This window comes from Aphanomyces astaci, assembly GCF_000520075.1.
Source record: "Aphanomyces astaci strain APO3 unplaced genomic scaffold supercont1.22, whole genome shotgun sequence".
Lineage (NCBI taxonomy): Eukaryota > Oomycota > Saprolegniomycetes > Saprolegniales > Verrucalvaceae > Aphanomyces > Aphanomyces astaci.
In genome coordinates this window covers 720,146-747,048 of record NW_009798285.1, presented here as the reverse complement: position 1 = coordinate 747,048, position 26,903 = coordinate 720,146, and the positions used below count along the sequence as shown (strand labels likewise).

At 52.7% G+C, this 26,903-nt stretch overlaps 14 protein-coding genes across 34 annotated transcripts; 7 read left to right on the top strand and 7 right to left on the bottom strand.

The window, feature by feature from the left end:
* Nucleotides 1–99: 99 nt before the first annotated feature.
* H257_09344 (hypothetical protein) lies at nucleotides 100–1,093 on the bottom strand. Its single transcript, XM_009835538.1, has 2 exons — nucleotides 913–1,093; nucleotides 100–854 (listed from the first exon to the last, which is right to left on the bottom strand). The coding sequence occupies exons 1-2, from the start codon at nucleotides 1,027–1,029 to the stop codon at nucleotides 246–248; spliced, it is 726 nt and encodes a 241-aa protein (XP_009833840.1). The 5' UTR covers nucleotides 1,030–1,093; the 3' UTR covers nucleotides 100–245.
* Nucleotides 1,094–1,229: 136 nt separating this feature from the next.
* On the top strand, nucleotides 1,230–1,827 carry H257_09343 (hypothetical protein). The gene has a single exon (XM_009835537.1). The coding sequence runs from the start codon at nucleotides 1,261–1,263 to the stop codon at nucleotides 1,552–1,554; it is 294 nt and encodes a 97-aa protein (XP_009833839.1). The 5' UTR covers nucleotides 1,230–1,260; the 3' UTR covers nucleotides 1,555–1,827.
* Nucleotides 1,828–1,993: 166 nt separating this feature from the next.
* Nucleotides 1,994–3,051, top strand: H257_09342. Of its 2 annotated transcripts, XM_009835536.1 has the most exons (3): nucleotides 1,994–2,066; nucleotides 2,126–2,547; nucleotides 2,608–3,051. In XM_009835536.1, exons 1-3 carry the CDS (start codon nucleotides 2,034–2,036, stop codon nucleotides 2,969–2,971), a joined length of 819 nt encoding a protein of 272 aa, XP_009833838.1. In that variant the 5' UTR covers nucleotides 1,994–2,033; the 3' UTR covers nucleotides 2,972–3,051. The 2 variants fall into 2 exon arrangements, with proteins under 2 accessions (XP_009833838.1, XP_009833837.1); XM_009835535.1 differs by having other exon boundaries at nucleotides 1,994–2,547.
* A 708-nt stretch (nucleotides 3,052–3,759) lies between these two features.
* H257_09341 (hypothetical protein) lies at nucleotides 3,760–5,141 on the bottom strand. The gene has a single exon (XM_009835534.1). The coding sequence runs from the start codon at nucleotides 5,115–5,117 to the stop codon at nucleotides 3,855–3,857; it is 1,263 nt and encodes a 420-aa protein (XP_009833836.1). The 5' UTR covers nucleotides 5,118–5,141; the 3' UTR covers nucleotides 3,760–3,854.
* A 190-nt stretch (nucleotides 5,142–5,331) lies between these two features.
* H257_09340 (hypothetical protein) lies at nucleotides 5,332–6,317 on the top strand (the record flags this gene model as incomplete). Its single annotated transcript, XM_009835533.1, has 4 exons — nucleotides 5,332–5,442; nucleotides 5,486–5,636; nucleotides 5,687–5,947; nucleotides 6,002–6,317. 4 exons carry the CDS (start codon nucleotides 5,332–5,334, stop codon nucleotides 6,199–6,201), a joined length of 723 nt encoding a protein of 240 aa, XP_009833835.1. The 3' UTR covers nucleotides 6,202–6,317.
* Nucleotides 6,318–6,804: 487 nt separating this feature from the next.
* H257_09339 lies at nucleotides 6,805–9,635 on the bottom strand. 2 transcript variants are annotated; one of them, XM_009835532.1, is made up of 5 exons: nucleotides 9,433–9,635; nucleotides 9,047–9,373; nucleotides 8,792–8,986; nucleotides 8,229–8,321; nucleotides 6,805–8,182 (listed from the first exon to the last, which is right to left on the bottom strand). In XM_009835532.1, the coding sequence occupies exons 1-5, from the start codon at nucleotides 9,555–9,557 to the stop codon at nucleotides 6,862–6,864; spliced, it is 2,061 nt and encodes a 686-aa protein (XP_009833834.1). In that variant the 5' UTR covers nucleotides 9,558–9,635; the 3' UTR covers nucleotides 6,805–6,861. The 2 variants fall into 2 exon arrangements, with proteins under 2 accessions (XP_009833834.1, XP_009833833.1); XM_009835531.1 differs by lacking the exons at nucleotides 9,047–9,373; nucleotides 9,433–9,635 and having other exon boundaries at nucleotides 8,792–9,016.
* A 161-nt stretch (nucleotides 9,636–9,796) lies between these two features.
* H257_09338 (ubiquinone biosynthesis monooxygenase COQ6) lies at nucleotides 9,797–11,801 on the top strand. 7 transcript variants are annotated; one of them, XM_009835525.1, is made up of 6 exons: nucleotides 9,797–10,442; nucleotides 10,503–10,616; nucleotides 10,669–11,105; nucleotides 11,152–11,218; nucleotides 11,275–11,520; nucleotides 11,584–11,801. In XM_009835525.1, the coding sequence occupies exons 1-6, from the start codon at nucleotides 9,876–9,878 to the stop codon at nucleotides 11,614–11,616; spliced, it is 1,464 nt and encodes a 487-aa protein (XP_009833827.1). In that variant the 5' UTR covers nucleotides 9,797–9,875; the 3' UTR covers nucleotides 11,617–11,801. The 7 variants fall into 7 exon arrangements, with proteins under 7 accessions (XP_009833827.1, XP_009833828.1, XP_009833829.1 ...); XM_009835526.1 differs by having other exon boundaries at nucleotides 11,275–11,801; XM_009835527.1 differs by having other exon boundaries at nucleotides 11,152–11,520.
* Nucleotides 11,802–11,959: 158 nt separating this feature from the next.
* H257_09337 lies at nucleotides 11,960–16,811 on the top strand. Of its 2 annotated transcripts, XM_009835523.1 has the most exons (7): nucleotides 11,960–14,170; nucleotides 14,234–14,327; nucleotides 14,926–15,419; nucleotides 15,930–16,096; nucleotides 16,167–16,235; nucleotides 16,292–16,402; nucleotides 16,462–16,811. In XM_009835523.1, the coding sequence occupies exons 1-7, from the start codon at nucleotides 11,978–11,980 to the stop codon at nucleotides 16,544–16,546; spliced, it is 3,213 nt and encodes a 1,070-aa protein (XP_009833825.1). In that variant the 5' UTR covers nucleotides 11,960–11,977; the 3' UTR covers nucleotides 16,547–16,811. The 2 variants fall into 2 exon arrangements, with proteins under 2 accessions (XP_009833825.1, XP_009833824.1); XM_009835522.1 differs by lacking the exons at nucleotides 14,926–15,419; nucleotides 15,930–16,096; nucleotides 16,167–16,235; nucleotides 16,292–16,402; nucleotides 16,462–16,811 and having other exon boundaries at nucleotides 14,234–14,632.
* H257_09336 lies at nucleotides 16,402–17,155 on the bottom strand. Of its 2 annotated transcripts, XM_009835520.1 has the most exons (4): nucleotides 16,975–17,155; nucleotides 16,794–16,915; nucleotides 16,602–16,738; nucleotides 16,460–16,551 (listed from the first exon to the last, which is right to left on the bottom strand). In XM_009835520.1, exons 1-3 carry the CDS (start codon nucleotides 17,075–17,077, stop codon nucleotides 16,613–16,615), a joined length of 351 nt encoding a protein of 116 aa, XP_009833822.1. In that variant the 5' UTR covers nucleotides 17,078–17,155; the 3' UTR covers nucleotides 16,460–16,551; nucleotides 16,602–16,612. The 2 variants fall into 2 exon arrangements, with proteins under 2 accessions (XP_009833823.1, XP_009833822.1); XM_009835521.1 differs by having other exon boundaries at nucleotides 16,402–16,738.
* Nucleotides 17,156–17,344: 189 nt separating this feature from the next.
* On the bottom strand, nucleotides 17,345–20,972 carry H257_09335 (hypothetical protein). Of its 10 annotated transcripts, XM_009835515.1 has the most exons (12): nucleotides 20,817–20,972; nucleotides 20,511–20,761; nucleotides 20,396–20,436; nucleotides 20,193–20,273; nucleotides 19,578–20,131; nucleotides 19,245–19,495; nucleotides 18,607–18,929; nucleotides 18,445–18,557; nucleotides 18,236–18,382; nucleotides 18,152–18,168; nucleotides 18,041–18,095; nucleotides 17,345–17,862 (listed from the first exon to the last, which is right to left on the bottom strand). In XM_009835515.1, exons 1-11 carry the CDS (start codon nucleotides 20,946–20,948, stop codon nucleotides 18,092–18,094), a joined length of 1,914 nt encoding a protein of 637 aa, XP_009833817.1. In that variant the 5' UTR covers nucleotides 20,949–20,972; the 3' UTR covers nucleotides 17,345–17,862; nucleotides 18,041–18,091. The 10 variants fall into 10 exon arrangements, with proteins under 10 accessions (XP_009833817.1, XP_009833821.1, XP_009833816.1 ...); XM_009835519.1 differs by having other exon boundaries at nucleotides 19,578–20,147; nucleotides 20,193–20,269; nucleotides 20,396–20,761; XM_009835514.1 differs by having other exon boundaries at nucleotides 18,041–18,152; nucleotides 19,578–20,147; nucleotides 20,396–20,761.
* A 1,103-nt stretch (nucleotides 20,973–22,075) lies between these two features.
* On the top strand, nucleotides 22,076–22,508 carry H257_09334 (cytochrome c). The gene has a single exon (XM_009835509.1). The coding sequence runs from the start codon at nucleotides 22,107–22,109 to the stop codon at nucleotides 22,440–22,442; it is 336 nt and encodes a 111-aa protein (XP_009833811.1). The 5' UTR covers nucleotides 22,076–22,106; the 3' UTR covers nucleotides 22,443–22,508.
* A 407-nt stretch (nucleotides 22,509–22,915) lies between these two features.
* Nucleotides 22,916–24,408, bottom strand: H257_09333 (hypothetical protein). The gene is made up of 2 exons (XM_009835508.1): nucleotides 23,627–24,408; nucleotides 22,916–23,458 (listed from the first exon to the last, which is right to left on the bottom strand). Exons 1-2 carry the CDS (start codon nucleotides 24,289–24,291, stop codon nucleotides 23,032–23,034), a joined length of 1,092 nt encoding a protein of 363 aa, XP_009833810.1. The 5' UTR covers nucleotides 24,292–24,408; the 3' UTR covers nucleotides 22,916–23,031.
* On the bottom strand, nucleotides 24,392–25,810 carry H257_09332. Of its 2 annotated transcripts, XM_009835507.1 has the most exons (7): nucleotides 25,740–25,810; nucleotides 25,327–25,678; nucleotides 25,193–25,260; nucleotides 25,013–25,135; nucleotides 24,876–24,964; nucleotides 24,740–24,818; nucleotides 24,392–24,675 (listed from the first exon to the last, which is right to left on the bottom strand). In XM_009835507.1, exons 1-7 carry the CDS (start codon nucleotides 25,785–25,787, stop codon nucleotides 24,526–24,528), a joined length of 909 nt encoding a protein of 302 aa, XP_009833809.1. In that variant the 5' UTR covers nucleotides 25,788–25,810; the 3' UTR covers nucleotides 24,392–24,525. The 2 variants fall into 2 exon arrangements, with proteins under 2 accessions (XP_009833809.1, XP_009833808.1); XM_009835506.1 differs by lacking the exon at nucleotides 25,740–25,810 and having other exon boundaries at nucleotides 25,327–25,723.
* A 247-nt stretch (nucleotides 25,811–26,057) lies between these two features.
* On the top strand, nucleotides 26,058–26,869 carry H257_09331 (ribosomal protein S15; the record flags this gene model as incomplete). Its single annotated transcript, XM_009835505.1, has 1 exon — nucleotides 26,058–26,869. One exon carries the CDS (start codon nucleotides 26,058–26,060, stop codon nucleotides 26,613–26,615), a length of 558 nt encoding a protein of 185 aa, XP_009833807.1. The 3' UTR covers nucleotides 26,616–26,869.
* Between the last annotated feature and the right edge of the window lie 34 nt (nucleotides 26,870–26,903).

Here is a 26,903-nt window from a genome sequence, read left to right as displayed (position 1 = left end):
CCACGCTGCACGCTACCCCTTCTTCGCGACATGCTCCACAATCATCATGCTCTCTCTGACTGCATTACATCCACGCTGCATGCTGCCCTCTCCTTCTCGACATTATACTTCATGCCTTCATTCAATGACGTACAGGTAAGTCCCATACCAACTTAACTACACGATCCATTGTCCATCACCCCACACACATATCGGGTGTCCACCATCGCAGTGTATCATCCAACATCTCATCTGTATTAACGTGTCTACTTCTTGGCCGCCCGACGATCGGCGCGGGTGGTGGCATGAAACCCCGATCGGATGACCGCGACGGAGCGGCTGGACTCGCATTCTTGGCAGTTGACGAAATGCAATCGCGTCACGTTGTCGCGGGTGAGGGTCGTGTTGGGGGAGCGGCACATTTGGCATGTCACGTACTCCGTGATGTACTTCCGAAGGAGCGACTCAATGTACTTGGGGACGTACCGCCCGCGGATGATCAGGCGCTGCGTGCCGTCCAAGTTGCCTTCCGTCCCCAATTCCGACAACGTAAACTGCAGCACGTGCTCGGGGTTGCGGTGCATCATCTTGCAGATCTCCTGGAAGTTGACCCACAACGTCTTCTTTGTGCCCACGCGCATGAGTTGCGGAGGCTTGATGATCGCTTTCTTGCGGTCCGCCAAGTCCGGGTTGTTCTCGTGCAGTTTGTTCATGATGCGATCCAACATGTCTTCGTACGTGTACGCGCACGTGGTGCTGGCAACAGCCACATCCACAGCATTCTTGTTGTCGGTGCTGCTGCCACTGGCGGCGGCAGTGTCGACGGTGGCCGCATCGTCGTCGTTGGCGGCATCCCCCGCGTCGTCTTTGGCCTTCTACACTCCCCACGACGATCAAATCCATGTCCCTACGTTCCTAGCAAGCATGACATACCTTCTTCGTGGTCTTCTTCCTCTTCTTCTTCAAGTCAAACATGGAAGCGACATCTTCAGGGGCGGGCGGCGCCGCGACGTCTTCGGCATGGCCAGGCACTGGCAGGGTGTCCGACATGGTTCTTGATGCGTTCTATTGTGTTAGGGCCACTCGATTATTGTAGTGTAATTTTATTCTGAAGCCTTCTAATTATATAAAATATCAAATTCAACAGGGGGTTTGTATTAAAACCCACGAAATTTAATTGTACTTGTCCCATTATTTTAACGTCCCTCGTCCCAATAAAATTCTTGAGGCATCTTTCCCGTGATTGGTCAATTCTCCCATCTGAATAAACCGAGCATCATCATGGAAGCCGAGCTCGACGCGCTACAGGCGGACTTGACGCGCATCAAGCAGGCCAAGGCAATGGCACTCGCGCAGATCGAGATCCTCTTGGTAGAACAGAAGGCACTGCAGGCAAAGCTTGACGCGGATCGTCTACAGCGCCAGCGCGTCGACGAGTTGGAAGCACGAGTGCAAGCCGCGAAGGTTGCTGCCACCGTTGTTGTGCCAGGCGTGGTGGTCGCAGAGAAGACGGAATCTCCGCCAAAAGTCGAGGAGATGCTGGAAGAATTCATCGGAGGAGTGGCTGACTACTGAATGCCACCACGTTGTTGCCGTGGACAATCTGTCGTTGTACACAAGCAGTGCATCCCCTTGGATCGATGTGGCTCGAGTCGATCCATCAAACTACCTGCGTACGCGCGCCGGGCATGCCCGCGCCATTCGTTCTTGTTGGTGCGTCGTCGACACGGTGGTTCTCCACAATGTCCATCTCGATTGAATACTTGTACGTCATGCAGATCAACACCTCCTCGACAAAGTCATAGACTGGATAACCCATTATGCATGACGTCGACTTGCTCGTTGCCGACACAGACTTCCGTGTACCATAGTGTCTTAAGCATCGGCGACGGAGCCACCCTGCGTTCCCCATGAATCCGCACGATTTGTGTGATGGCGCGCGCAAGATATTAACTTTTACCGGATGAATCCCACATTATCCGGATAATTCAAATGGCCGAGACGGATTGGTGTTCACGACTGGTCGAAAGCAAAATTGCACACAACCGAGTGTGATGGCGTCGACGACGGCGTTTGCCAAGGCCAAGGTACACATGTCGGTGTCTCCATGAGGACTAATACCGCAGCTTCATTCCATCGTTCGTAGCTGGTCATGAGCTGCAGTTTAGCGCCGTACCATATCCAGGACCCGAAGAAAGGGCTGGAAGATCAATTGAACCACATGCTCATGAAGTACAGCGAACCGGTGCAAGGGGTGCTCTTGGCATTCAACTCGTTGCAAGTGATCAACCCGTATGGCCACATCATCAACGAAACGCCATACATCCACGTGCGTATTGCGGCGGATGCGCTCGTGTTTCGCCCGACGCCAGGCATGCAGTTGACAGCCACCGTCAACAAGGTTGGCAGTAACCACATTGGGTTGCTCTTGGCCGGGGTATTCAACGTGTCCATTGCCGCAACTGAAATGCCGTCTGGCTTCGTGCACAACTACCACGAAGACGCATGGGTCGGCAAAGACAGCAGCGCCATCGCGGTCGACGACGCCGTCGAGTTTCGAGTCCTCCAGTACGATCTACATGCGTCCATGATGATGTTATATGCATATATGAAATCATTCGGTTGTAGAGTGCATGTCGCGCATGGCGTGATCTCCATCGACGGCTCCATGCGGTCGCTCCAGCCCCACGCTGTCGCATCCGACCTCCCATCGCTGCCCAACGTATCGAAGAAGGCGGCCAAGACTCTGAAGCGCAAGCACGTGGCATTTGAAGACGAAGTACTGGAAGCATCCGAGCCGACGCAAAAGTCAAAACAAGCAGCAGACGACGACGACGACGATATCGTAGTGGTTACGAAGGCCAAAAAGGCGAAAAAAGCAGCCAAATCAACCATTCAGCCACAACGTCATATCGACCAAGACGACGAAGCGGTGGTGCCCCCGGTCAAGAAGGCCAAGAAATCGAAAAAAAAGTCCACATTGAACGAGTAATTACGAACTACCCTGGTTTGACTCGTGGCAATTCTTAAACATATTGGTGTACCCGAAATCTGGTTGACTTTAGTGCTGATGCACCAAATCAATCGATCTATTCTTTCTACCTGACTTTTGCATGCAAAAATACGAATTACGTCACACAAGAATTCGTCCAAGAGTGGATCATTGGATGATATTGGCGAATATATTCACAACATGCACGTTCCTGTACTACGCAGTATGCTGCAAGAAGCCTAGAAACGACGATATATTGAGCACTTTTAGAGCGTGATACCATGTGTAGTATTGTTATTTCCTGGCAAATGAACCACAAAAATGATAGATCTCGCTCGACAAGGCGAATCGATCATGTGGTTCCAATTCACAATAGACGAAAAAATGAGAGAGCTATTTTAGTTGTTCACCCACCGCCTTGCTACAACAGAAATGTATGGGCAGGTATCCGTACACGTTATCCGTACGTAGTTTGAGTTTAACATATCATTATCCAAGGTTTAACCTGGCAGATATTACTGTTTAACGCTCATCCCAAGTAGGTTTTAGCCCAAAACATATAGGTTAAATAGAAAAACGTAGGGCAAAAGATTTGCATTTCTTGCACCATACTAGAACTACTACAGTAGTACAGTATTAATACCATACTATTAATATTAATACATACTACAGTAGTAATAAATTCTAGAAAACACATTTATATTATTGTTTGGACTTTGAAAAGCCAAGCTGGTGCACTTTGCACTTGAACATACATACACCGTGCATGCATGCCATTGGCTAGTGGCTGGCTACGCTCACGTTCGTCGTGTACTGTGCTGCTAATATCTAACCTGACCACAAAGACTTACTAGGCTGGTATATGTTAGTCATTGAGTATCTTCTACTGGCATTCGACAATGGACACGAGCTCCTGGACGGTAGGGTCCACCGCGTGCACACGCTCTCTGTCCGACAGCACGCGCCAATGCGGCGACTGCGTCTGGCGCAGCCATTTGAAGTCGTGCACTTGGCTCCACAGCACCGTGTCACAGGCCAATCCGGCTGCATCCAGCTGGGCGCCGAGTCCTTCGTACGCGAGTCCGTAGGGCGCAAAGCCCAAGCCATCGCAGTCCTCGACGATCGGGTGGCTCTTGATGCGCAAATAGAACGCCGACGCCGAAGTATGGTGCACCCGCAGCTGCCGACATGCCACCACAAACGTGCAGTTGGAGCAGTTCTCGAGCCACAGCGAGCCCTGGATCGGACCCGTGTAGATGGTGCAGTGGGACAGCTCCGTGCCCCGGATAGCTGACGTCATGACCGGAATCACTATGATACAATGCGAGAGGCGCGCGAAGTTCAAGTCCGGCATGTCGGCCGCCGTGATGTGCAAGACCGTGTTGGATTGGTCGGCGTACACTAATTCGTGGTCGTGGGCGGCCAACGAAGGTGTGAACGCGGGAAGGGGCGGCGGCGGTGGCGGGAGCGGCGTGCCTCCGGCGGTCTTGAGCTTAGCGCGGGCTTTGAACGTGAACTTCTTACGTGGAGCGAGCGCCGTTCGTTTGGCGTCGATGGCTTGCAGGAGACGATGGGTCACTGCCTGTGTCGCGCGGATGTCATACGGCGGAAGGAAGATGGTGGCGGCGGCCGCCAAGTCGCGCAGACCATGCACGTCCGTGCACAACGAATCGAGCGAATGGCCCACATCGGGGGACGCGGCTTCGATGGATTCGAGGGTACGCCGCACGTTGGCCTCCTTGTCGTTGAACTCAGACCAGAACGCGTCGACTGCTTCGGCGCGAGACGTGAACGATGTCGCCGACGCCTGCGCTTTTTGCCGTTGACTCGTCTGTTGCCGCTGCGCTGCTCTTGCGTCCTCCACAAGACGAACTTTCTCCTCCAGCGACGCGTCGTCTTGGACGACCAAAAACGGAGGAAAGTCCCCCGACACGTTCACACTGTCTGGCCGTACAAACACCCCGTGCAAGGGCTGGCAGTCAAAGTACCGCTGGGAACCCTGGGTCCCGTCGTTCTTGCCGAAAGGCAAGTCCAACCGGATGCCAGCCCATTCACCTGCAGGAATGCCTTGGACAGGACCGATGTACGCGACTTCGCCGCGGCGCTTGCCGCTGATCTCACAGCGCAGCCCGACGGTCAGATCCATCTTTTCGGCAAGTACACGGCCTTAACCATTGGATTGGCTGATTTAACACGAATCAATGCTCAACTTAGTCATAATTGGCTATAATTATACATCAAACAAACACTTTTGATTTGCTATAAACATATGAATAGTCGAGTATGATTGGTTGTTCCTTTGAATAACTAACGAATCAAAACCATGCATTCGTTCCTACCCTTCGAGGACACTCTTCGTTATGGCAGCGCAGGCATTTCGGTCGTTAGCGCGGCAGCGGCGCTCTGTGTACAAATACCAAAGCAAGGCGATTCCAAATGACATCCTGAAGGACATCATGCTAACAACACAGGTATGAGGGTCATATAGAAGGTCTAGTCTTACATGGACTGCAGCGGGCGCCAAGCGGATTCAACCTCCAACCGTATGCCTGTGTGTTGGTGCAAGATGCCGCCGACCGCAACACGCTGAGTGCCGCCATGCTTGGCGACAATGTGCGCAAGGTAAAGGAGGCTCCGCTTATCGCCGTCTTTGCCTCGGATCTCGGTACAATGCCCACCTGTCGTTCATATCCCGACACTACACACACGACGTAGAGCCCAGCAAGCGCGTGCCTGCAATCCAAGAAATGATGCGCTCGGCAGGCCAATCCACAGCGGACATCCAGCAACTTCCTCTGAAACTCCGCTTCTTTGGCGGCGAAGGGCACTTGGCCGGCGCGATCCGCAATGGCCTCTCCACGGCGCTCACCCCATTCCAACCCGTCCCGACGTACGTGCCAACCATTGCATGGTCATACAAGTCCACCATGCTCGCCGTGAGTCAGTACATTTTGGCGGCCGAATCCCACGGCATCGGTACCTTTCGATCCTGTTTATAACAACATTGAACAAACCCTGTCCGTGTCGCAGGGTGCTGTGTCATGGAAGGGTTCGATGAGACGTGGGTGCGCCATGCGCTGGACATTCCGGACCGCTACTCCGTCCCGGTGGTCGTGGCTTCGGGGTACCCCATCGAAGTCGATCCGTCGCCGGCGCTGTCGCCGCGACTCGCGCCATCGCAAGTGTTTTTTGGCGGGAAATTTGGAGCCGCCGTGCTGGACCAAGAGTAAACGTGAAGTCTTCATTACTAGTATTTCACTGGGACAAGGGGGGACTCCCAGTGAATTGCATGTGACATCGTAACTAACGTTAAGCCAATAATCACAGCTAACAGTTATGCGGTATATGGCAGCTTGTATATGTTACTTGCCAGTAGAGGTGATAAACGTACCGTATTTGTCGTTGATCTGCACCATGAAATACAAAACGCGAATATAATTCTATAATTCAATACAATCTTGAATCAATTATACAATTCGAATATTTAAATAAATTCTTCAAATTTAATTCCATGGTGCAAAGGTACGGCAAATACGTAGAACTTTTGGCCAATGATGAAGTGTCAGCTCCGTTAGTGTACTCTGAGAACACTAGTACTACTACTAGTGCGCTGCTGTAATACTAGTATTCAGGCCCAACTTGACATTTTGGAGCAACAAATCTGATGATCAAAATTGAAACATGTTGTCCACGATGTCGTAACATACTTCGAAGTAATTCATTGAATTACCAAAGTAAAAACGTAAACAATGTAGCCAATCAGCGACAAGCAGCACTTTCCGATTTAACCAATGGGAGCGAATTTCGTGATCGCATGAACCCAGTCGTGAAATTTCATAACTTTCCAATCCTCCAATTTGTATTATTACTTACTACTATTAATAGTATTACTACGCGCGTGTTTTACTCCACGATTTCTTTTTCGTGGCGCCGCCGCCGCGGCCGACGGTAATGTGTCTGTCCAAGCCTTGGCCGACACTTTCATGGGAAAGTCCGAGGCGTTCGGCGCAGTCGTGGGCCAGCAGTCGCTCGTAGCTGTTCAAGGACGGGCTCAGGTGCAACACGTCGACGTTGGTCGATGCCGCGTACGCTTCAATCTTCTTGACCAGTGAGTGGGCGCTGTCGGCCGTGGGGACGGCGGCGGCGGCTTTGGTCCCTCGAGTCGCCACGACATGTGTGCCCCCTTCTTCATCATCACTAGAGTCCTCGTCGCTGGAGTCGGCTGTTTGGGGGGCCACGGCTTTGACTGGGGCTGGCTTGACACGTACTTGTCCTTCATCTTCGTCGCTCGAGTCGTCGCTCGAAGACAGCGCCGCCGCGCTTGTTTTCGCGGACAGGATGATGGGCTTTTCGTCGGAGAAATCGCTTTCATCTTCGCTTGACAGATCGACGGCGGGGGCGTTCTTGGCCCCTAATGGCGCTGCTTTAACCACTGGGGGGGGTTGGTTCACTTCAACGTCGCTTCCTTCGTCCGAGCTATCGGAAGAGAGCGCGGTCTTGGGCTGGGAAGGGGCGATAGCCGCCGCCTTCTTCTTGGCCACCACGGGGGGCGCCGCCGCCAATGTCTTTTGAACTTTGGCGGGCGGTTGCTTGTCGTCGTCATCGCTCGAGTCGTCGTCTGACAGCTCTGTCTTGGGGTACGCGCGGATGTTGTGGACGGTAGTGGTGGTGGGTTTGGGTTGGGTCACTGGAGCCGCCGCTGCCTTGGCTACCCCTTGGACTTGTTGGGTCACTGGAACGAGGGATGGCGCCGTGGGGGTCGTGCGGTCTTTGAGCAATGCTTCGCGACGATGTGTACGAAACACTTTGAATTCGTGCACTGACCAACTGCATTTGCCACAGTAATCCACGTCGCACTGGACGCAGTGGACGGTGGCGGCGGCGCCGCGGCACTCTCCGCACTGCGCAACCACCGCCTCAACCTTTGGCACGGCCGTCCGGACGTGCTTGGACATGATGCGGGACGCATGGAGCGCAGTGTCGCAGGCGGCACACAACCCTTCGTCGCATTGTGCGCACGTGATGGCGGCGGCGGCCTTGGTGCATTCGCCACACGTCAAAGCTGTAACCTCTGCCTTCTGGGGTACTTCGTTTGTGGTGGTGGTCTTGGCTTTCTTGGCGGGGGGCGCGGCGACAGGAGCTGGCTGCACGTCGTCGGTGGCAGGCCGCTTGGCTGGCGCGGCCACGGCAGTCGTCGGGTCGTGGCTGAACCTACACACACATTCTGTTCAAACACTCCAAGAGTGATGGTACGTACCAGCACTTGTCGCCTTTGCGGCACCCCGCAGCAAAGTTTTTGCACAGCACGTTCGACTTTCCCTTGAGCGCCGTCGTGGGGTCGTGGCTAAACCTGATCATACATTATAATAAGTCTATTTAACTAATCAGATTGCAGCAAAGCCAACTCAACATCGAATGAAAGTCCTGCACACTATATATATATATATTAATAGTATATATACATATATATAGTATATATATGTATAATATATATATACAGAATTCAGGATAAACATCGATCCACCCTGGATGATTTGGCAAAGCACCGTAAAAGTCCAAATTTTGGCTGAAAGGACAAAACATTATATATTGTTCAAAAATGGCAATCCACCGCCAGACAATCGATCGACCAATCAAAACCCATAACAATATTCAAGTAGCCAATCAAGTTCAACCATTCAACCTCGAATTAATGTATGACTTAGATTATCAGCGTGTCACCAGATAATACAAACTATGCGAATCATCTTGGTAGTCCAAATTAAAAGGACATATACTTCAAAGAAATAGACAAATAGAACCAAGGTGTTGGTCACATACCGACATCGGTCGCCGTAGGTGCAGTGGCCGCCCAAAGCAATCCGTTGACACAGCGTTTGGGATTTGGTCGCGTCCGCCGATTTCAAGCCACTGGCCAATGCATTGTTCGGATCGTGGGAGTATTTGCACATGTCCATGCGAGTGCACACGCCGCCATATTCCACCGTCGGGCACAACTTGGACGTGTGAAGGTACCTATGTCGTCATCATGACTGGACGATACGAGATTGTTGGGCTCGTTGATATATCACGTACGTGCAGGTGTCGCCTTTGCTGCACCGTCCTTTTCGGAAATGATAACACAACTTGGTGAAGCTGCGATCGGCGTCGTCTGCGGCGGCAGCCTCCGTTGGCACTGGCGTCGGCGCCGCGGGGGTCGGGGCGACTGCCTTCTTTGTGGGCTTGGCGGGTTTGGTTGGCGCGGCAGAGGAGGACGTGGGAGCAGCCGGCACCGTGCCACGCTTGACAGACGGCACTGGGTCCGACGTGAGCGACACAAAGATGCGTTGACCGCCGATCACGGCATTGTTCATGGACGTGACGGACGAGGTGGCGGACACGGGCTTTTGGAACTCAATGGCGCTATATATCAACCAGGGATGAGCTATGTAGCTCCAGATAGAAGGACGAGGACGACGTACGCCGTGCCATTGGCCACGTGAAGGAGGTTGATCTTGCCAAACTTCTTGAAGAGAGGCCGAAGGCTCTCTTTTCCCATATCATGGGGAAGATTCTTGATCGCAATGTTGCACCCGGCAGTGGACATGGCAGCGCAAACGAGTGTGAACGGCGTATCTATGCAATGGTCACTACTTTGTGCCTGTTGGTTGGCGCTGCTGTGGCAGACAATGCAATTTAATGGCCTGCGTTAATGGCCCTTTACGGAGCTTGGGTTTTGTATGCCTTCATTGAACCATTAATATTATTATTTTGCAACCCATTTTGATTGGATGATGCATAAATCGATTTCATTCGCTGATTTATTATAATTGCGATATCTCATTGGTTGAAAAGATCGTTCCACCCGCTGCCTGTCATTCGAGTCGAATTCTTGGACATCGCGCCTCCTCAACGTTAAGGCATCATGGTCTCTCGACATGTGCAACGCAAAGTCCGCTCCTCCATCTGTACCTCCATGCACACCCGTAGCTTGGCCTTCTGGACTGAAGAAGACAAGGCTGAACGTGCCGAACGTGGCCGTGAGCTGCAGGACGTGGTGATCGTCGGCGGCGGCATCGTCGGCAGCGCGCTTGCGTGCAACCTCAAGTCGAACCCTGTTTTCCACGGCAAGAAGGTCACGGTCATTGAACCATCTCCTCCCAAGCAGTTGGAAGATGCCAACGCTTCGTTGGGCCTCCCGGACGCGCGCGTGTACACGATCACGCCGGCGTCCAAGAAGCTGTTTGAAGCGATCGGGGTCTGGGATAAAATCAAGCCCGAGCACATCGCGCCTTTCGGTCACATGCAGGTGTGGGACGCCATGGGCGACGGATTCATCCGCTTCGACGCGGCCAAGGCCCAAGTGAAGAGCGGCAGCGACCTCGGGTACGTGCTCGAGCACGGCGTGTTGCAGCGCGCGTTGGCTCTCCGCATGCAAGAACTTGCAGGCCAAGACGACCCCAACCCGCTGCGCATCCTCAGCCCTGCCGAGGTACATGCCCCTTCCTCCTCCACATCGTCATCACCTTATCTCACCATGTTCCATCACCAGGTGCGCAACTTTGAAGGTCCTGGCGAAGTGCATCGCGCGGGCACCGTCACTTTGGAAGACGGCACCGAGATTCGCAGCCGCCTCGTGGTGGCTGCCGACGGTGGCAAGTCCATGGTACGTCTTGATTGGCTAAAACTCGACCGTTTGTGACCATTTGATTGGCCAGATCCGCAAACTGTCGGCGCTGGGCACGTGGGGCTGGACGTACGACCAACAGGCGGTGGTGGCCACCGTCAAGACGGACCAGATCAACACGACGGCGTTCCAGCGCTTCCTCCCGTCGGGTCCCATCGCGCTGCTGCCGCTCCGCGACGGGTACTCGTCCGTGGTGTGGAGCACCACCGAGAACCACGCGATCGAACTCAAGTCCATCTCCCCCCAAGAATTTGTGGCTGCGCTCAACGAAGCGCTGCACAAGCCGTCTGTGACACCGTCGCCGCCGCAAGTGCCGCTCCTCGGTAACCTCATCCAAGGCATCCACTTGGCCGCGCAGACGGTGTTGGCGGCCGGCGCGCTCGCCGATCCGTTCCAAGCGCCGCCCAAGGCCACGGAAGCCGTCGGTCGCCGCATTGCATTCCCACTCAAACTGCAACATGCGACACGGTACAGTCTTACATGTTTTATGATGATGCTGACATGGACATGGTAGCTATTCCAAGTACGGGGTGGCGTTGATTGGCGATTCCGCGCACTCGATCCATCCATTAGCGGGTCAAGTGAGTGAAAGCAACCAGGTTAGAAATAGGATGGAAATGGACTTTGTCGTCGATAGGGCTTGAACTTGGGCCTGGCGGATGTGACATCGCTCGGCAACGTCTTGTCGCAGGGGGTGCAAGCGGGCGTGCACTTGGGCGACGAATTGTTCTTGAAACACTACGACAACGACCGAAAGAAGGCCAACATCTCGATGGCGTTGGCCATGGACGGGTTCAAGAACCTCTTTGGCCCTGCCCCCGATGCCGTCCAAGTCGCGCGCAACGTCGGCATGTCCACGTTGAATGCCGTCGAGCCGATCAAGGTATACATGATGATCTTGGGTGTGTCGGGATACTGCTGCGTTCATCTAACATTCGATTTGTAGACTCAAATCATGAAGTACGCCATGGGCTTGTAATAGATTGCATAGATGAACACGACGATCATGTTACAGTACACGACGTTTGTCTTGCTCAATGAGGTGCTAGATGGGTCGTTCGTAGAAGCTCGGCTCTGCCTTGCTGCAGATCTTCGCTAGGACATCATGGAGAGATAGACACAAGCATCATGCACGACGGCGTCTTTGAGGAATGAATCTCTCGCGTGAACGGATGGTGAATTCCCGCGGTATTCGCTTTATCCGGAAAGTTTTGAAACTGAAATTTCAAAGCCGTCGAAGGATTCGCATAGTAAAATCAAGGTAATAAAAAAAGAGATACGTAGAAATAGAGGGCGTACCGGATAACGACAATTGTGAACATTTTTGGCGCAAGTTGTGCATGATGCGAGGCGTGGCGCGGTGGCTCAGGACGGCTGGCGACGACGACGAAGAAGACGACGAGGAGGAAGCGTATGTGGAAGATATCGATTCAGAGGAAGATGATGGCGAGTTTATCGATGGCGTCAAACAGAGGAAGGACAAGACTATGAAGGGATTGGCGGCGGCGGCGGTCGGGAAGAAAGCTCGCAAGAAGAAAGGCCAGGACGATAAAGGACAACTCCGCATGAGTTTCTTCGTGCAACGGGACTCTCCTATCCAGACCACGTCATCGAAAGGTGGTGGAGATGTCTTGAATGCTCGCATCGCGGGTTTGAACGATGCAAGTCATCCAACTGTCGAGGACAACATGGAGGAGGCAACCAACCCAACCGATGCCGACCCGAGCATCATCTCTATCGAAGATGACTCGTTTGTACATGAAGCTAATGCGGTTGTTGCAAGTGAAGATACCATAGAGCCTCAACCAAACACTGCTGTGCCTGATGAACGCGGCGACGACGAGGATGGTTCCAGTATCGACGTCAAGGCAGCGGCGTCGCCGGCAAGCTCCCATGAAGATCCTTCCATGTCCAACCAAGACAGGCCGGAAGACGATACGGTTGCGGGTCGACAAACTGCGAGCAAGCGCAAGCAGTCGGCCGTCCATCCATCCTCGTGCACAACCAACAACAGCAACATGCATCTTGCTCCTCCCGCCACGGTTCCATCTCCTTTGAAACGGCGGCGCGTAAAAGCAAATGCTGGTCCAACAACCATGGACGAAACACAGGCAAAACTGCGACAACGTGGTGGCGCCCCGTCCGCATCAACGTTGCTGCCACCCCAACGGCGAAACAATCCCGTGCGGGATGCCCAACTAGCCAAGGATGTCGTCCTGGGCGACGTGGAACTCGTAGAGCCGGCGCGGAGGACGACGTCGCGGCTGCGGACGCTGCGATCAAATGACATGTGCCGCATGCTTGTCGTGGCCGATCCCCCCCCTGTGGCCCCCGCACGTCGAGCTGTCCACGCCAAGAAACCAGCCACCCCGTCCATGTTTCTCACGACGGAACAGCGGGACGCGGCCAAGCGGCAGGACGTGGCGCTCCTGGACGAACAGCGCCAAGTCCAAGCCATGCTCAAGTTCCAGCAAGACCTCGAGCGTCGCAAAGCGTTGGACGTGGCGTTCTTTGCCGGTCGAGAGGGGGTCAACCCGTTCTTTCAACCCCCTCAACCCTTGTCGTCATCGTCCGTGGTCACGATAGATGACGACGACAAGCCTGGGGATGTTGTTCTTCTGTCGGGGGTGGTCGTGTGGAAGAAGGAGCCGGCGCCGACCTTCCCCGCGCCTTCGCATGTGAATGCAATGCCTCCCGTGGCATGGACCGTCTCCACGGATGATGATGCATGGGTGCCGCCACGTCGAGGCGGCGCCGCTGCGCCCTTGGTGCTGTCCATCGATGACGACGACGACGAAGTCGCTACGATCCCCCGCGCCCGCATGTGGACAGCTCTGCGGCACGACCAGGACGTATACTTGCAACTGCAAACGACCCTGGACGATGTGTTTTGGTCCTGTCGGGGGGGTAGTAGTAGTAGTACTGCTGCTCCTCGTACTTGCCTAGACATCAACACATCATCCAACCACGCCATACAGCTGCAACAACAACCATCGCCCCCACCCCCCCGTGGGGGACTGCGGCTCCTCGTGGACCAGTACGCCCCCCAGACGTCCCACGACGTCGTCGGCAACAGACACAGCGTCAAGTGGCTGTGCGAATGGCTTCGGGCGTGGAAGAGCTTTCGCGATGGCAAGTCACTGCGGCGGGTGTGCGAGCAATACCACGACCTGTTTGCGGCCAAAAACGGCGCCGACAACAACACGTACCTGTCGGATGACGACGACGACGGCAATGAGGACCTGCTGCACCGGGTGTTTGTGCTCCAAGGGGAGTCGGGCACGGGTAAAACGTGCAGCGTGTACGCGTGTGCCCGTGAATTGGGCTACCAAGTGCTGGAAATGAACGCTGGCCAGCCTCGCTCTGGGAAGCACCTCCTGGAGCTAGCAGGAGAAGCCACGCAGTCGAATCGAGTGGTGCAGACCCCCGTGCACCTAGATACCAAGCCCCCGTCGAAAAAGAAACAAAAGAAGGCCACAAAGAATTCTCCCCCGCCGACCACCACATCGTTGACGCTCGTGCTCCTGGAAGACGTACGTGTAGAAATGCATGGAAATGAGGTGGAAATGAATGAGAAATGGTTTGGGTATATGTAGGTCGATCACTTGTTTGAATCGGACAAGGGATTCATGGCGGCCCTGCACCAAATAGCCAAGAACGCGCGATGTCCTATAGTGCTCACGTGCACGGGTGGGTAGACAGGCGGCTCGGTCTGTCGTCGATCTAGTATTTATTTTGGGATTCATATGCGATATGATTAGTTGTATTCTTCTTCAGGTGAAGTTGGATCCCTTCGTTTCATATATATATATGTATGCCAATTCTTGGCGAATATATATATATCCATGTATACTACGTAGGAGTAGTATTACTACTCGGGGTAATATTTGATTCAAGCGCTTTCAAACGTACTTTTGTTCAATCGATGTGTTATTGTGTGTTCGACTCAAAATTTCCCCCGTGGAACCTTTGAAATTTCATATAAAACAAAGTTGAAGAGGTTTCTTTGGGACTGCAATACAACAATCAATCTGTTTAGCCAATCATATTGCAAGCATCATTCTTTGTAGCCAATCATACTCGTTTGCTCGCTTAGTTGGCGATTTCATCAATCCCCAAAATAGGCACATTTGACTGAAAAGCACCATACATGTATCGATGTAAACTGCAAAAGAGATCCATTGTACGCTACATGTTAGTACTAGTAGATTACGATTTTTCACTTCAAAAATCCGAGTCTAATTGTTGGGAATATATATAATTGTTTCAATCTCGATCCTCTTATTAGACATGCCCGACAACTTTCCACCGTCGCTGGGCCACGTCAAACGAACTTTTACGCGGCCGCCGTTAGCCGACTTTGAGCGGCATGTCCATGCGATCGTCCGAGATCAGCCGCCGCCTGCGATGGCGTTGGACCGGCTCTTCCACATATGTCGCGGCGACATTCGACGGGCGTTGCACATGCTTCAAGTGCACGGGAGTGTTTGTCCTCCTCTGTCTCATGTGCTGCGCTGGACATCGTGCTTGTCGGATCAAAGCAAGTCATCGCGTCGTCCTCATGCAATGTCCATCTTGGCTGCGTCCGCTGCCATCGACGACAAGGACTTGCTCCACAGCTCGTACCTGCAGGAACTGGGACCACATTATCCACACGGAGACGGCAAGAAAGCCCAACAACTGGCGGAATTGGACCGACTGGATGCCATGGCCGACAGCTTGTCGTTCTGTGACAGTCTGTGGACACCAATCACCACCACCTTGTCGCACACGTTGTCGCAGGCACGTTTGGTATTGTCCTTTTACCCAAAATTTAGCTGCCTTTTGTGCTTTTCGATCGATATTGTTGACTTTTGTATTGTGCTTTCGAGTGAAATTTCGTGTGGTGGCGTGGTTTCTCGTTGGAATTTAAATCGATTTGATTGGCTACCTCCGATGAGCTCAAAATTATTAACCAATCAAGACCCAATTCTCAATAAAATTCAACCAATCAGATCGATCGTGGATCGATTCGATTGCACCCCCTCCCCAAATTTGTATCAAATCGACAATATGTAAAGATCGTTTCGTATCCCACTCATTTCAATCACACACGAATTGGTCGAAGAGTGGATTTGATTGGCTAGTTGATTTGTGATCTGATTTTTGATTGGTCGGTCGATTGTCATCTGCTGATTTGTCATTCGATTGAAAATTCCACTTCAATTTCGAATAAAATCGACTTGGCAATGAAAGTTTCCACTGGACTTTCCAAGAAACGTCGTCACATGCTGGGAATAACATGGTCATTAGGCGTCTCACTCGGAGTTTCGCGACGACAAGCTCCATCGTGTGACCCTCAGCGCTCGACTGCAGGCGTGCCACGTCACGTTCCAAGGCCGTCCGTCGCAATCCGCTACGTCGGACTCGACGACGTGCATTCAGCTCGCGATGGACGCGCACCTTCGCCATCGAACACTGTAAATAACATTTCCGAGCCTACGTCTATGCCAAAAGAATCTGCTTGACCATAACAATGATCATGCGTAGTCGAGACCGACGGCGGCAGCTCGCGCAATGTGTGTCCAATTTGGATGCCACCGCTTCCCCCATCAAAGGGTAGGCCGTCGAACGTCCCAGATCGAGATGAATTGACATGGGGATGACACATGTAGAACGACAGTGGCCATGCAAGGAGCTGGAGCTGTCCTGGACACCGTCTCCATGATGAGCAAGTTGGCCAAAGTGGATGCTTCAACCCATCAGCACAAGCGGAGGTCCTCCAGGTGTGTATCGCATCTGCTGTCGATATATGTTCCTGATCAGGGGATCGTTGTTGATATAGTCGACATGGGTACTTGCACAAGATCGTGTCGGACGTCCAAGTCGTCGCCGCCATCCAGTCATGCACTCGATTCGAACAGTTCTAAGAGGCCTATATTTGTGGTCGGATAAGGGGAGAGAGAGAATACATGCTCCTCGTACAGTTTCCCTATCTACGACTGGGTGGTTGTTGCCTTGGCGTGTCGCTTGCTCTTCTTCGTCGGCGCCAATCCATGCATCTTGGCCTTCATCACAGCCGCCAACTTGGCCTGGAACTCCGTGTGTTCCAACGCCGTCACCTGCATATCACACACCACATGAGGCACCCTCGCCCCATGCACATAATCGACATACCGCCGTGGAGATTTTGATCTTGTGCTTGTTGTTCCCGTTCTTGAACGCCCGAATCAGCCACACGTTTGGCCCCGCTTCCACGGCATGTGCACGAAGGAGCTTCCCGACCTTCTCCGACGGAACTACGCACGTCATGTTTTCTTCAGCATGCGAGGAGGCCATGACACGATAGAGGACGTACTGCTCTTCGTCTGCACCGTCACGGCACTGTTGCCCCCTTGGATCTCCTGCGCGAACAGCGCTTTGAACTTCGGGAGGAACTCCGCCGCCGTCACCAGAACCATCTTGTTTTACGCTTGACGCCAACAAAACACCCAACGACAGAGTTTCCGGATAATAACAATTGTTATCCGTACTCCCACCCCCCGATCGATCGAATATTATTTATTGCACACGTGTGAAATGTCACCAAGATCGTCACCACGCATCAAGTTACAGTTAGAAAAGTTAACAGTAGAATCCCAGCTTGAGCTGGTACATACATAGGAACAGATCGAAATGTAATAAGGTATACATACCCTCATATGTCATGATCCTACTACTAGTAGCTACAACAACACTGCACCGTCGAAACATGGATACCGTTCATACTTTTTTAGCAGTCAATAGTCCAAGAGTTCAATGGGAACATGGGGCGGAGGAATTCCCTTGGATCGTTTGGTCTTGGACGTACTAGTAGTACACGTTGGTGGGTCTGTGGTCGGCTTGCCACGAATCTCATCCTCCTCTTGTGTCTTCTGCTTCTTCTTCTTCTTCGTGGGAGGCTCCTGCACGTAGCACACGACGGACGAGATGCCGGCGGCATTCAGCCGGTCGAGCCACACGATTTGGGTGTCTGAGAGTCGGTCCCGCGGGCCTTTCACCTCTACAAACTGGGCTTCCACCGTCTGATGCTGGCCCATGAGCGCATCAATGTCGCCGCCGCCTTCCATTGCACTCCACGCGGGGATGTCCACGCAGTTCGTATGTCTGTCCACCAAATGCGCGGGAAGTCCCATGTGTTCTCGTGGCCGCGCGACCACTCGCAGCATAAACAAATCGGGCAAACCGCTCGTTTCCAAGTGCTTGACTACATGTATAATGTGATCAAAACCAAATATTATGCAAATTATATCACGAATCGACGCTATTGGCTAATCCAATTTTTGAGTAGATTTGATTGGCTCATACAGGAAGTATATTCAACCAGAACTCCAGGGTAGATTAGACAAAATTGTTATACTATTGTGGTACATAGGTCGACGTACCCCACACTTGGACGATCGCCGCCAGTGCCGGCGCACCGATTCCTATCGCCATCAGCTGCATGTACGGCAGCGTCAATGATCCTTCCCACCGCACCAACCAACATTGCGTACCCTATCTCATATTGATCCTGTCATTCGTGATGTATATGTGTCCTATAACCATAGGGATATCGTGTATACTAGAGTATTTATTACCTGATGTGCATGCCACGTCGCGGCGATCCATGCGCACAGGTCTAGGGCACTGGACGCGCGCAGTTTCATCACGACAGCATCGATGGCCGCGGCTCGGGCGTTGTAAAAGTGATCACTGTATCGCATATCCATGTCCAACGGTCGACTCTGTCAATATATTATCAACCACCACCCATAGTTCATATTCAGAATCATCCCAAGTTTTGTACTTGAAACGGCGTTTGAAACACGTCTGGAACGTCGTTGAGAAACATCACGTCCCACAGCAACAGCCCCAACAGCGACCGAAACGACGCCCCTTCATCGTGCGCGCCGTGCCAGCCTACCACCCGCCGGTTTCGAACGTGTTTCGAACGTGTTTCGAACAATACCTTGACTCTTGTAGTGCTGGAGCACTAGGGCTTCCACGGTCACGCTGTCGTCGTCGTACCCGATGAACCGCGACTTCTCGCCCACCGCCCGATTCAGCGGCCGCCCGTCGATCGTGTGGGTGGGATAACACCCTTCAACTACTACTTCTTTGTCTTCTGTTGTTGGAGTCTTGGCGAGTCGGCGGTGGCGCCGCAGCAGGTCCATCCGATCGGCGGGGAAGACGCGGGGGTCGCTTAGCGCAGTGTCGCAGACGGCGCGTGCGTCGGTTGGCTGCTTCATGTGCATTTCCAAATTGATTGCCAGTCGCGTATACCACGATCCGCTACTCAATCATGCAACCCCACAAACTAATAATCCCCACAAACAAATAAATAAGCAAACGAATAAACGAACAAGAGCACTTGTTGTAATATATATATAGATATATATAAAATTGAAAATAAAAAATAAAATATTTTCTAAGAATTATTCAATATGAATACTATATTATTAATAATTTTATACTTCGAAGTATAAGTTGTATTGGATATAAAATAAAATAATATTTTTATATAAGTATTGGATATAATATATATATATAATATAAATATATAAAGATCATCGAATCATCAACGACAGGGGCAATATATTTGGCTACCGCTTGTGTCCGAGCACGGACGTGGCCAGTAGCTCTTGCAGCAGCACCAGTGCCTTGTCGTACTCGCCCAGCTTCTCATACACTCCCACGACCAAGTCCATACTCCGAGCCAGCGCATACGTGGCATCATATGGCTCCAGGAACACCCGCCTCTGTTTGTCATCCTCTCGAGTCAGATGGAGGCTGGATGCGAGACACGCCCGAAGTTCCCCCACGAACGAGTCCATGTTGTCCACAGACTGCAGAAACGCCTACTTGCACCTTGTCACACATTTGTACAACGAAAACCACCACACATACTGTATCACACACACTCCCGAATGACGTACGTACGTGAACGTTGTCGCAGAAGTCAGCTTTTGTCGGCTGGGAGGACGAGAAGGAAGAGGATGTTATAGAGGGCGAAGCGGCGCCTGCAAACGCCAAGAGCGTCGGCGGCCGCACATCCAGCCAGTCGGCCGTGAGCCCGCGAGCTGATGATGGCAAGAGGTGGTCGAGACGGACGCCGTCGACGATGAGGCGCGTCGCGTGTCGAAGCACCGACGCGCACTCGTACGCCATCAGCGCGTGCAAGGTCGGAAAGAGGGGGCGCGATGGGGCAGCTAACGTCACTCTGGGAAACGCGGCGACTTTGCCAAATATGACGAGGAGGCCTGGCCACGCCGTGGGTTCGTACCGACACACGGCGCGCTGCCAGTCGCCCCACGTCGCTCGTTTCAAAGTTGGTTGGACTGGCAGTGATAACGTCATGTACATGAGACGATGCATGCGATAGAACGCATCCCGAGTCCTCGGGTGTATCTGAAACAGCGTCAACGAAGTAGGGTCGTGGACGCGGTGTTGTCGATGGGGGGACGAGAGGTCAGGTGCATCAAATGACGTTAAAGCTAACGCAGCATGCAGCTAGCTACAGATGATGAAGATGGAGTAGTGTATATGGATGTGTACATGTGTGGACAAGGGGAGGAAGGAGCCATCGATGCGGCGCTGCGTCGTGACGAACGCCCGAAGCCGCTCCAGCATGTCTGGCTACATATTGTCGTGATTTGAGGTTTGGAAGATGCGCAAGTCGATGTTCTTGATTTGGGATAGTATTTGGCAAATAATTCGAAAATATCATGCATATGAAGTTTAGATTGGGGTAGAAGGACCTTGGTTTTGTATCGAGCGGCGGATTTCGACTTGGACGCGCCTGTGGCGACCATCACGGCTTGGATCTCGGGAATAGTACATGCAGACTTCATGGCATCAATAGCATCGACGTACGAGTCCTTGGGACAGCGCCGGATGAACGAGGCGGTCTCAAGGGCGCGCAGAGCAGTCTGCAGCGGCGGCACAGATGACTCTGGGTCTGGATGCAGATGGTCGGCGATCGCCGAAAGGGACGTTGTGCGAAACCATGGCCCTTTGCGCTGGAAGAGGCGGGAGTACACGAGTTGGGCCGCCGCCGGGAGGGCAAGGTATGTGTCGATGGCTGCATGCTCGTCCGCATCGAGAAGCGTGGGGAACAATGTTTTCTACAACTCGCCGTCACTGGAGTCGACGTGATGGAGCTTGTGGTGGTCAACCTACTGTGGACTGGACGATATGCACGAAGTGCTCCACATACGCGTTGGCGCGATCCTCTTTGATCTCTTCATCGATGCCACCAACTTCGTCAGCAGAGGGATCAACCGCGTCCGCAGCGGCGACGGCGTCACTCATGGCGCTGGTCTTGCCTGTTTGTTGACTTGTTAGTAGTAGGATCGCAACATTTCATGACAAAACCACGTTTTTTCTGAACTTCCCCGTTTAATCCACTAAAACGTCAACTATGTACGTTAAACGATTTGATTGGACAGCAAAATCGGCGCCAACAACAGTTTGGTTGACGTGGCGCGACGCCAAGAGGCAAGGGAGGGAGGGCAAGCGCATGGATGCATGTTGCTCGATGACTCCAGTCCGAGGGAAATGCGTCCGTCGTTCGACGTTCGCTTTACAAGTCTACCACGGGAATGGGATGTCGTTGTTACTCTTATGGCACGGTGTATAAATGTCGGGTCGTGGCGCAGTATAATCACACTCCACCGGAGCCGGTTTTACTCACGACATGTGTTGTTTTGAAACCACTCGTGCCATCAACTCCAATGCAAACACCACCAGTACATACAATACCTCGAACTGCTTCCCACTTGGAGTCTCCCAGTGCAAATCTCACCCAACCCTTCGGCCCTTGCACCGCTCGTATTTGAGCTCCAACCATGTGACGAGCCTTGATACCACCACACATGTGGATCAGCCTGCTTCCCCACTCCTTGCTTGAACGAGGTCGTCTCAACGCCGCCCCAATGCTGCATCCGCCACTTGCGCATCGTCTCGAGCGTACCTACCAGTATGTACAGGACACGTAGGTTCCATGTCGCGGGGCCGCCGCTTCAACTTTGAAATCACGCAGATTCAGGTGTCGCAAACATAAAAAACACGATTGAAACGTCCGTGGATTGTTTTCCGCGGAACTTCCCATATATATTTGGCCCAGTTGACGCATCTCGGCTGTTCGATATTTTGTTTGAAACAAATCACCCCTCCCACGACTACAATCGTATCACCTCGTTCTATATATGTATACAAAATGCTGGCCGCCTCGCCCATAACTTTCCTGTCGTGTATGAAAATCAGCTTCCAATTTACTTGAATACAGTATACTGTGTCAACCGTCCTAAGGCTCCAAATGAATGGTGTGGCTGTTGAAAGATGTGCCTCGCGCATAGGGTTAGCACCGAACGCTGTGATTTGATTGGTGGAAATGAAGTGACCGACACTGCCCATGTGGAGGCAGGTGTTGGGATTTCGCCATTTCTTAATTTGATCCAAAAAGTCAAGATGGTTGCTATTGCTGGAGGTGAAGGCGATGCCGCGAGCGGTGCCAAGATCTTCAAGACCAAGTGCGCGCAATGCCACACCGTCGCCGCGGGTGAAGCCCACAAGCAAGGCCCCAACCTCCACGGTTTGATCAACCGTCAATCCGGCCAAGCCGAAAACTACTCGTACTCGGCCGCCAACAAGAACTCGGGTGTCGTGTGGACCGACGAAACCTTGTTCGAATACTTGCTTGCCCCCAAGAAGTACATCAAGGGCACCAAGATGGTGTTCGCCGGCTTGAAGAAGCCCTCTGAGCGACGAGACTTGATCGCTTACTTGATTGAATCCACCAAGTAAGTAAGCTGCCAAGCCGTATAGATTAACCTTTTGGGAAAGAATACGATTATATATACTCTTCCTCCATTCTCTTGTACCTCCTCCATGTCGTTGTTAACTTTGGTGCCGATAACAAGTACGATGCACGGGAGAGATTGCCTGCTGTGACGATTTATCGCACGATTTCCATCTTCAAGGACGATAGACATACATACATGTACATCTAGAAATGCTCTTCTTCATATGACAGTCTCACACAACATTGATGCGGGTCATGCCAGCACCATCAGCATAGCAAGGCAACGTGTCCATCAAGATGGAAATCCTTCCCTATCAGTTTTCGCTTCCAACCATGTTGGTAGCAACGCAACAGCCGCAATCAATGAAATCATGGGTCCCCCCACTTTTCAGCGGATAATTCGACCCCTCCCCCCACAACAACCAATCATCTTCATCCTCAAAATGGACTTACTCGTTCAGTGGACAACTAACGATGACCATCTCGACCGGCAACTCGTAGGACATCGGGATGGACGACCGGGAGTAGCAACAAGCAGACCCATGCACAGACAGACACACTCGGGGCTCATTATTGGATGTACTATGGAGTTTATAAATGGAATTTTCGGCGCGACGTGTCCATCGAGTGCTGCTTGTGGATCCATTCGTACTCGCCGTACTTGGTGTCGAACGTGCCGTCCTGCAACCACCGCAGCTTGAGCGTGAACTTGGGTCCGATCTCCTGCAGCCGCGCCTTCTTGCCGTTTTCAAACACGTATCGATGCTGACGCACAAACACAAAGTCGCGCTGGTTGTGGAATGTCACGACCTGGCGACCGACAAAGTCGGGCTTGTGCTCGAAGAACGACCCAAGGAAGCGGCCGATGCGGTGCCCCAGGCGCGTGTTGAAGTTGTTCAGGATCACTTCCGGCTGATGACTCGTCTTGCGCGCGTGGTTGACGATTTTGTCCATGAGCACGACGTTTGAGATCTTAAAGTACGCGGTCGGGCCATGCGGGAGGCGGCTGATCACCAAACTACAACCATCAACATATAGTCAACCCATAGGGCACAATCCTCGAGAAAAAATATGGAAAGATTACAACCAACCATGACATCAACATGTCAACACCAAGGCATAATCCCAGGGAAAAACTTCCTTTCGATGGGAATAATGGGAAGAATGAAAGCAGAGGACGACGTACCCGTTGCACGTCTTTTCCTTTTCCGACAAAATCCCAACGTGGGTAAATTCCTTGTTGCCGGCAAACTTGCAAATGTCCTTGATGTCGTACGTGCCACGCTTATAATAGAACGAGTTGGGCACGAATTCCATCAAGTTTTGCACAAACGGGTACAAGTCCGCCGACGGGAAAGGCCGCGTCGTCCACATGATCTTGGGGGTTTCCTCGGCCGCAAAGATGGATGCGAACTCGTCGTCTTGCTCGTCGCCGACGATCTCTTCGTCTTCCGCAGAGATCATTGTCACTTCAGGCTCACGGGTGTTGTCGATGGTGCGGGGCTCGAGCTTGGCCGGTGCTTTGTCACCCAGCTCCTCGGCTTCCTTCTTGCGCGCCGCTCGCTTCTCTTCCTTGATCGCACGCTTCTCCTTCTTGTACTCCACCATCACTTGTTGACGCTTCATCTTGTTTTTGATCGCCGAAGGGTTCTTACGAAGCGTTTTCGGCGCTACCGTCACTTCGACTTCGGGCTTGCTGCGTTTGCCGCCGTGGGGCTTCTTGACACCGCCGTCACCGCGGTCGTCGCCGCGGCTGCTGGCTCGTTCACCGCCTCGATCACCTCCACGACCTCCACGGCCACCTCTACCGCCGCCACGTCCGCCTTTTGAACCTCCACCATCTCGTCCCATGGTCGTGGATATGTGTGTGCTTGTTGTTCGCTCCAACCAATTCGACACTTGTTGAAAATGCAATTACAAATTTGATTGGCTCGTAAAATAGAATCATTTTAGCCAATCAATGACCAGTATTTTCAAATTGACGGTTTCACTTTTTACTGGTTATATTCCTCGTCGAATTCGAATATGCGGCGTAAAGTACATGTCGAGGAGCGAGGTCGAGAGGCGCTCGCGGACATGCATGCTTCAAGCGCTGCCATCTCGCGTCAACAAGCCTTTGTATAAGTGGGGACGGCGATCACGAAGGAGGCCCCAGCTCGCACGACGGATGTGGAACTTGCCCAGCGGGAGTGTGTCCACCAACACCCCTTCCGAGTCTCGATCGGCAATCTTCAACTGCAAAGAACGCAAATGATTAGCAGAACCTTCACGCGTAGTAGTGGGGACGAGAGCAGCGTACCAACTCCCCGGTGTTTCCCGTGATGAACGAAGACCCGCAGAAAGTCACTTGGACGCCGTCGCTTTCTTCCGTCCCCACGCTACATGCGTTCGGTCATGGTTCTCGAGATGACGTTGGCAACGACGCATCAACTTACCGGTTGGACACGATGATGGGCACCATGTTCGCTGCGGCATGGCCTTGCATCACGCGGTGCCATTGGTCACGGGGGTCGTATTGCACATCCTACCACGAACACTCGTCACTGTCGGGATCTTGGACAAAGGTACGTACATATTGGTTGCTGCCCAATGCGCTCGGGTAAAAGATGATTTCGGCGCCGCTGATCGCTAGCAACCGGGCATATTCAGGGTACCACTGGTCGCACCCGATGCCGACCCCAATCGTGGCGTAGCGCTACGTCCGTCAACCATCATCAAGCACGTTCGTTGGAGCTATCTACTGACGACTCACCGTGTGGAACACGGGGACGGGATCGTCGCTCGGCGTAAAGTAGTACTTGTCGTTGTATCCCAAGCGGTCTACAGAATGCACATCAATTACGTGAACCTTCATAGGGATGATCTCGAGTATGGACTTCACGGTACCTGAGATGTGCGCCTTGCGGACCACACCAAGGATGGAACCGTCGGCATCGATGACGGCCACCGAGTTGTAGTAGCTGTGCTTGTATCGCTCGAAGAACGAGATGGGCAACACGACGCTCAATTCCTTGGCGAGGGCTTGCATGCCGCGAAGGATGCCCGACGACTCAAGGGTGTCGGCAAGATGGAAGTTTTGGCTGGACAGCTCGATGGGGAAGTACGTATGTTGGAACAGCTCTTGCAAGAGCACGATCTGGGCCCCCCGTTGATGGGCGATGCGCACCAACGTCTCGGCCTTCTTGATATTGGCTTCGGGAGCGGCGCATGCCATTTGGGTCGACCCCACCGTGACCGTCTACGCGAAAGTCTCATTAGGTTGGTAGGGCATCATAGAGCGGTAGGTCAACTGTTCGTACGCGCTGGTCGTATGCTGATGACGGTGCCGCTTGAAGCGTGAGACTCATGGCCGCCGTGAAATACGGTGAAATGCCCCCACATTTTAGCAGACACGCGGCACAACCCTTTTAAGTGCGGGATCTTGATTGGCTAAAGTACGTATGTGGTCGACGTACGTAATATGAGCAAGGATAAAGTAGGGATTAAATTATTTCAAAAACCGCCATATTTCGAATTATTTCTACGAATATTATGTTATGTGCTCCAATTTTCCATTAGTTTTAAAATGCCTATGTATTTGTAAGGGATCCGTGAAATATAAATCCAATAGTTGGACGATGCGGATTGGCCGGTTCAAAGTAGTGGTGACAGGCCCCACCATTATTGAAGCCATGTTGCGCTCGTTGGCCAGCCGAGTCGGCGCTCTGAACCTCCGCACTGCCGCGCCGTTGCGAACGGCATCCTTCAGCTCGTCTGTCGGCGGTGAAAAGAAGCGCGTTTTCAACTACGTCGCCCCTGCAGGTATTGCGGAAGGCGACTTGCGCTTGGGCTTCAAGCCGTCGCAAGTTGTGGACGCGCCCGAGGAGGTGCGCCGCACGCTGAGTTTGGACAACGCGTCGCAGGCGGAGTTGAACAAGATTGCCATCCAGAAGGCCATCGCTGCGTTTGAGCGATTCCCCGGTGACACGGGCTCGTCCGAGGTCCAGATCGCGATCTTGACACAAAAGATCAAGCGCATGACCGAGCACTTCCGCGACCACAAGCACGACAACCACTCGCGACGCGGGCTGCAGACGATGATCAACAAGCGCAAGAGCCTGCTCAAGTACCTCCGCCGAGAAAACCTCCAGCAATTCCGCGCCGTCGTGGCCGCGTTGGGGCTGCGTTTCACCTAGATATATACACTAACCACACAAGTACAGTCCAACCCGCCACAACACATCTCTACCTCGTGTTGAACCCGCCACCTTCCATTACGAGGTCTCATGTGCGATGGCTAAGGTGACGTCCGTCTTAACCAGTTGATCGCAACAAGCTTCCCATGTGCATACTTGTCATACAGTATTGCGATGCGTCGAGGAAGCTGCTTTAGCTTGAACGCTCATTCACTGCCTTTTCACGTGTGACCATGTCCTTTGCACATCATGACTCGTTGATCTATGTCTATCGTTAGCTTTGGAAAT